Source organism: Merops nubicus, unplaced genomic scaffold (genome assembly GCF_000691845.1).
Source record: "Merops nubicus isolate BGI_N331 unplaced genomic scaffold, ASM69184v1 scaffold9174, whole genome shotgun sequence".
Taxonomy (NCBI): Eukaryota; Metazoa; Chordata; class Aves; order Coraciiformes; family Meropidae; genus Merops; species Merops nubicus.
The window spans coordinates 1-7,082 of record NW_008603565.1 but is presented as its reverse complement, the minus strand read 5'-3'; the positions used below and the strand labels follow the sequence as shown (position 1 = coordinate 7,082).

General features: G+C 41.7%; 1 protein-coding gene across 1 annotated transcript; it reads right to left on the bottom strand.

Moving 5' to 3' along the window:
* Nucleotides 1-284: 284 nt before the first annotated feature.
* Nucleotides 285-4,613, bottom strand: LOC103771415 (complement C1q and tumor necrosis factor-related protein 9A-like). The gene is made up of 3 exons (XM_008938713.1): nt 4,448-4,613; nt 2,504-2,566; nt 285-1,090 (listed from the first exon to the last, which is right to left on the bottom strand). The coding sequence occupies exons 1-3, from the start codon at nt 4,611-4,613 to the stop codon at nt 285-287; spliced, it is 1,035 nt and encodes a 344-aa protein (XP_008936961.1).
* Nucleotides 4,614-7,082: the final 2,469 nt, after the last annotated feature.

Below are 7,082 nucleotides of genomic sequence, written 5' to 3'. Positions count from 1 at the left end.
TACAAGCCATGTGGTCCTACACCTTCCCACTGTGACTATTTCAGTTAAAAACAAAACAAAACAAAACAAACCGACCAAACAAACTACCACTACTCAACTTGTAGGGAGATGCCCAGCTGGTCCCAACCTGCCCTGCAGTCCTACATCTCCCTTCCAGACCTTGGCGTACCTCCCTGGATGGTTGCTGTTTTCTGTTGAAACCAGTAGAGCTTGGCCAGCAGGTAACAACTTTATTAGGGAGGGCTGAAGGACACAGATACAGGGCATTCACAGATAACCTGGAGTTATGGGGTGGGCGACGGCAGCAGCTCCGGTGGGTCAGGGTTGCTGAACAGGAGGAACCCAGAGAAGGTGGTATCATCATCTGCATCTGCAAACAGCCCATTGAAAGTCTCTCCTTGGTGAGCCTGCAGCCACACCTCATCTCCTCCCTGTAGCTCGAGGATGGCGGCTCCCGAGGCCTGGTCCTCCCCACTCTGGTACCTGTCCACCGTGTGCAGCATCTTGACTCCATTTTTAACTAATGCTACTCGGACGTTCCGTGAGTAGACGGTGATGTGGTAGGTGAAGTAGTAGACGCCAGGGTATTTGCAGGTGAATTTGCCAGTAACTGAGCTGTAGTCATTCAGACCATTATACAGCACCTTGTCAAACTTGATGGGACGATTCGGGGGGGGGAATTTGGTATAGATAGTGAGGCCAACGCTAAAAGCACTCCTTGGCAGGACTCCTGGGGCACCTACATTCCCCTTATCCCCTCTATCTCCCTTCAAGCCTCTTTCCCCCTGAATGCCTGGATTACCCTTTGGCCCTATATCTCCAGTATTACCTTTAGGACCCGGATTACCAGTTGGACCAATAGGCCCTGGGAACCCAACTCTTCCAGGATGGCCAATTTCACCCTTTGTCCCTTTTGGACCTATGGGCCCAATGTCTCCTTTTAACCCCCTTTGTCCCTGCAGTCCCAGCTCTCCCTTCTGACCTTTGTAACCCACTGACCCTATAATTCCTTTTGGTCCCAGTTTCCCAGGGTGTCCTCTTTCTCCTTTATCTCCTTTGTTCCCCTTTTCTTCAACAGTGCCATTGGCTCCTGAATGAAAACAAAAAGAAAATCAAACAAATAAACAAAAAGACATTTTCTTGTGATCTTCCACTGAGTTAGTGGATTATGCCCTGGTTTTGGCTGGCATAGAGTTAATTTTCCTCCCAGTAGTTGGTACAGGGCTATGTCTTTGATTTAGTGTCAGGATAAGGCTGAGAACACACTAATGTTTTAGTTGTTGCTAGGTAGCTCTTACCCTAAGTCAAGGACTTTTCACTTTCCCATGCTCTGCCAGCAGAGAGGAGCACAAGAAGCTGGGAGGGAGCATGGCCAGGACAGCTGACCTGAACTACCCAAAGGGATGTTCCATAGAACATCAAGCTCAGTATATAAACTGGGGGGAGCTGGCCAGGGTGGGAGGAGTTCAGCGCTCAAGCATCAGTCAGTGGGTGGTGAGCAACTGCACTGTGCATCACTTGTCTTTTCTTGGGTTTTATTTCACTCTCTTTTTTTTTCTTTTATTACTTTTTCATTACAATTATTATTATATTTTATTATTGTTGTTATTTGTTTGCTTGGGGTTTTTTGTTTGTTATAAAGCCATTCTTATCTCGACCCATGAGTTTTACCTTTATTTATGATTCTCAGCATCCTGCTGGGCAAGGGGAGGAGTGAGCAAGCAGCCACATGCGGCTGCGTGGTGATGAGTTGCTGGCTGGCATTAAACCAGAACAGGGTGCAACAAGCATATCAGCACAAAGAGTGTAGGTGTGTGTCACCACTGTACATACTGTGCTCACTGTACGCACTATTTCTTATCCATTTAAGTGCAGGATAAGCAGAACATCTGAAGAACCTGCTATTGTGTTAGAAAACAAGTGCTCTGGCTGAGAGCAGCAAGAATAAGCACAAAAAAAAAGAAGGTGTGATGTGTCTACAGGCTGATGGTAGCACTAAGAGTTCACATCTTCTCAGACAGAAGCAGCACCTGTCCAGACACTTGTTTCCGGCCTTTGTTATACAAAAGGGGGGGAGATGGTTCACAATTTAATCAGAGGAAGGTTCTATTTGGACAACACCCAGAACCTACTTGCCACACATTTCTTTAATTTCTATGTGATGGAACTTTGGGTTACCTAGATTGTAAGTGCAGTGGCTTTTTGTCCTTGTTATTTGCTACCATGTGCTCCATTTATCCTTCACCCACTCTTGGATGAGAAAGCTCAAAGCCTTTGAAAATCCTCTGATTGCTGCCAAAGGGTTTGAAAGTGAAGGTCTCATAATGTGAAAGGCATGTTAGCAGTTGTTAGACAAAAGATACTGTAATGATCATACACTCTGTCATTCAGGAAAAGAAGCTGACAAGTTCTGCATAAGACCTTCTGACTTCAGTACCTCCAGTGCTCACAAACACAAGGGAAGCAGTTCATCAGTAATAAATTGAAACACTTCTTCTCTGACCTTGTTCGCCTTTCTCTCCATTCACACCATCTCTTCCTGGAGTGCCAGGAAGTCCTGCTTCACCTAGTATGGAAGAGAAAAACAGATTTTCATTAATCAATTAAACTAGCAGAAAACTTGTGATGAATCCTTCACTAATCCTTCCTTTTCAAGCCTGGCTGAACAGTAATGTAAAGAGCAGTCTTATTCCTAACTTTCATATGGGAAGTTTGACAGTGAGCACAGAAGCTCTGCTTGAGGACAGTGCAGTTTTGACAGGGAATCTGTATCTAGCATGACACAATAACATCATAGGTGACCAGGAGTTATGTGATCACCTGGATTTGAATCCAGAATGCAACAGAAGAAAAAAGAGTTGGCAGTTTAGATGTAACCATATTCCAAGAGTTGCTGTCTGGCCATATGGACTGGAGAACAGTGCTTTAGGAGTTTTCCACACCATGGGCACAGTCTAGCATCAGCTGAAATTTCAATGAAACTAAGTCTCACGTATTTAACTGCAAAGGCGTATGTACCTACAATATAAATGTACAACACAAAGAATGGTATGGTCCCCTAATTTGTTCAAACAAAGAATAGTCAGTATAGCTAATAACACCACAACAGCTTAATTTAGGAAAAAAACAGTTGGAAGCTTTGTTAGAAGGCAGTGATCTCATGATAATCCATTGGAGTGAAGACTTTTATAAGATAAATGAAAAGAAGTAAACTCTAGATTTTCCATTTTTTCAGACCTTCCTGGCCCCCTGCATATAGAAAAAGAATTGTACGTGCCTGTTAAGAATCTAATGGAATTTTTTGTGCTCGTTTCTAGATTTTAAAAAGTTTGGTTTTTAGCCAGGCTGGGGCACTGAAAGCAGAAGAAGCAGTTAAGTGGTTGCTTGACAGAGAACTCAAAATTTTTTGTAAACGAGAGAGTTCAAAATAACCCTTTAGCAGTCACTGAGGTAAATATCTAAGTGGGTTGGACCTGTCTTTCAGTGGTCCAGGGCAGGCCATAAGCAGTGAAAAACTTTATTGCCCAAATTATAAGTGCTGCTATTTTTTCAGTTGATCTATTTTACTGTACAGGCACACAAATAGCTGACCTAACATAAAGCCTGTTGGGGAAAATTTCCCTCCCAAAAAAATGTTGGGAACAGATTTGAATCAGCAGATTTTCACTTGTCCTGTGTTTTGCATTCTGGGTTTATGACGTTTCAGATACATTGTTCTATGTCCACATGCCCACAGATTTATCAGCTTGTGCAACCCTGGCCTTGGTATGCCAACCAGGATGCAAGGGCCATCATTATGCTGAGGCTTAAAGTACTGTGGGAATTACCAGCATCCTAAGGATGCTGAGGAGATTACCTCTGTCTTCAGCACCACACACAGTTCTCTATTACAGCCTGTTAGAGCAGATATGAATCCTACAGTCTTTTTCAATGTTTTCCATTCCTGAACTTCCCTCTACTGGCTCCTGAGGTACAGCAAGGAGGCACATTCAGAAGCAAGTCCTACAGATGTAACATTTAAATAAGGAGGAATATTCTTAGCACTGCACGCTTCTTACTGTGCCAAATAAGGTATCAGTTGTTGAATTTTTTTTTCACTGGGTTTTAAGTTCTTTACAGAAATATGGTTGCTATCTTAGAGATGTAGGAGTTGGTTTAAAGGCTTTAAAATTTTCAAATACACATTACAATATTTCCAAAACAGAAAGAAAAGTCTTTCTTCTTTTGTTTTTTTTTATCCCATAGACCTGACCTCTTCACCATATGAATTAGCTTGCTTTCATTATTAGGTCTTTCTTTATACTTTCTGCTTCAAACAAGTAAATGACAGATGTCTGAAATGTTTTCTAAAGGCCAGGCAGAATAATCCCATTAATGCAGAGTGGCAGCTTCAGGAAGCAATGGCATTGCATTTGATACATGAAATCATTTATTCTGAACATAGTACCTGGGTCTCCCTTGTCGCCTTTGGAACCGTCACGTCCATCACGGCCAGGGATGCCATTGTGCCCAGGGTTGCCAGGGATGCCAGGGTACCCCTGGGTACAGGCGTCCTGGATCTGCGTTTCTGCTGTGCTGACTACAACAGCCAGCAGTATAAGCCAGCTTTTCATTCTTTAGATAGGCTATATGATTTTGGCTGAAAGACTTAAAAATGCAAGAGTACATCTGCCTAAGGGGATGAGGGGTGGAGGAGGGAGGAAAAAAAGGAAATTAGTATTCACCATGTCTATTGCTTTGTTTTGTTTTATTTATAGGTCTCTACATGGCATTAAGTACAGTCCTGGAGACCACTGAGTGCTATTTCAAATAATAATTTAATGGGAACATCAGCCACAGCATCATTATACATTTGAAACATTAACTCAGCTTTGCACAATTTTAAAAATTCCTTATTCCCCTGTGATTTAGAGCATCAGGTTCTGTTTCATATTTGCTTATGAAAATTTTCTTATTTTCTTAGGTAGATGGTGAGCAGCTGAAAGTCACAAAGGCTCTGGGGAGATTTGGAGGTATCCTTGGTGTCCCCAGGATCTAGCCAGCAAACAAGAAAACAACAGCTCAGTGCATGCCATAGAATTCCACACTGTTCTACTTAAACCATGAATGCATTGACTCATGGACCTGGCTGAATTTAATCCAAATTTCAAGATCGTAATAAAACTCAGACAAAGTGATCACTTTTTTTTTTTTCCTCCAGCAATTAAAGCAAGAAATATAGTTGCAGCAGCAACTGTGACCTGTCTTACTCCAACCAAAACTGTGAAACCCCAATGTCTGGCAAGTCTACAAGGAAGCATGCTAATAATATGTGGCTGTTCTAATCCCATAAATCAATAGTCAAAATTTCAGACCTTGGGGGGTGATTCAGGCAGGACCAGTGGTCCCGCATTCATACACAAGGACTTGTACAATGTCCTGTTTCTCTGAGCTGTAATTTTGCTTACACAACATATCGGCATTCTCCTTGTTCAGAAATTTCTTTGTAAACTACCCTAGTCATAACAGTGCCCAAAGAGAAGCCATGTCATGGCCATTGCTGCCTTTCAGAGCCATGCAGAAGCCTGTCTACATTTTCCAGCTTCCTCTTTACAAGACTTCCTAGCAAATGGCACCTTATGCATTTGGAAGCCATAAGGAAACCCTTCTCACTCATTTCCAATCTTTTATCAGTATTAGCCATTAATAACAATAACCTAGTACTTAACAGCTTCTTAAGAGAAAAATATATATAATTGAGACAGTCAAACAACTCATAACCAAGAAGCAGAGGTCTTACTGTCCACTTCCCCATCCACGTTTCCCCTTGCACCTACATATGACTGCAGGGTTGTACCTCTCATCTCCCAGGAGCTGGCTCTGGTGCCACCAGAGGTGAGCTAGGGCAATTCAGCTCCCTAATTCAGGACAAAGCAATCACATTTTCTCTCTTTTTTTTTTTTTTTTTTTTTTCATTCTACTGGGTTAATAAGTTGAATGACCTCAGAAGGGGTCAGAGCTGGAGCAGAGGGAGGTGAGGGATCAAGTAAGAGAGTTTTTTGGCAAAAACAAGTCTTTAATGTGGTTCTCTCCCTTTCTGTAACTATGCTGCTTAAAGTCCAGCTTACAGTTATCCTTTCATTACTGTCCTTCCCATATAATGTTTTTTATTATAGGCCCACCAAAATACATTAACACATAATTCTGGACAGAGCTGGTTTAAGTCTTCCACTAAGTGTGAGAACAATTAATGAGAAGAGATCAGACTGCAGAACAAAAACCAAACAGCAACAAAATTAATGCCCATTTTGTTTGGAATTAATACTCATAAATGTCTAATGCACAAAAGTTTGGGCTATACAGGTTAAGTACATCTACAGGTAAAAGTCATTTTACATAATTGGCCTTTGAATTGATTCTTTCATTAATGAGAACTTAATACTAAGATCAGTATTCTTTTGAAATTTTAACTAGTGTTGACTAAAAAAATTGTTTTCTGTTTAATCTCTTCACCATCATTTCTCAGTCTTATGAAACAACGCACACATCCTGTAGAGAGAGACTAGCATGCTTTCAATAGGAATAATTACACCCTGTTAGCAATATTCAGTTTAAATATTCTTGAAACATTTTATAGAGGAATACCTTAATTTTGGGAGATGTTCCTAATCTTCTTATTCAGTCTTCAGAAAAGTTCCCCATTTTGCAAGCGTTATCAGAAATGTGATTTATGGTGCCTTTGCCAATGATCTATGGAGAGATGTTTGATCACCCACCAGCAAAATCCTGCTTTGTCTGCTGCTGCTTGCTGGCACTGAAGAAAGCTGGAAATACGTTTGCTACTTCTGAGCTACATAAACATTTGCTGCCTTAGTCAAAGGACTCCAGAGGTCTGCAAAAGGAAGAAGTGCTCTGTATGATACTCTTAGGATATGATGCATCCCATGGAGAAATCTGAAAGTCGTTGTCCACTGACAGAAAACACCCTTCCCACTTGTCTAAGGGACTGTTTCTTGCCTAAGGAAGAGACAGTTCAGTCCCCATACGTGCACTCCTCTCCACAAGGTGAGAACATCAATATCATCATCACCACCATCATCATC

Excerpts from the sequence above, each read along its gene's own strand:
- LOC103771415 (XM_008938713.1), bottom strand. The coding sequence starts at position 4,613 with ATGAAAAGCTGGCTTATACTGCTGGCTGTTGTAGTCAGCACAGCAGAA. Across the intron at positions 2,567-4,447 it reads AGGCGACAAGGGAGACCCAG|GTGAAGCAGGACTTCCTGGC; the intron begins GTACTATGTTCA and ends CTTCCATACTAG. Across the intron at positions 1,091-2,503 it reads TGGAGAGAAAGGCGAACAAG|GAGCCAATGGCACTGTTGAA; the intron begins GTCAGAGAAGAA and ends GTTTTCATTCAG.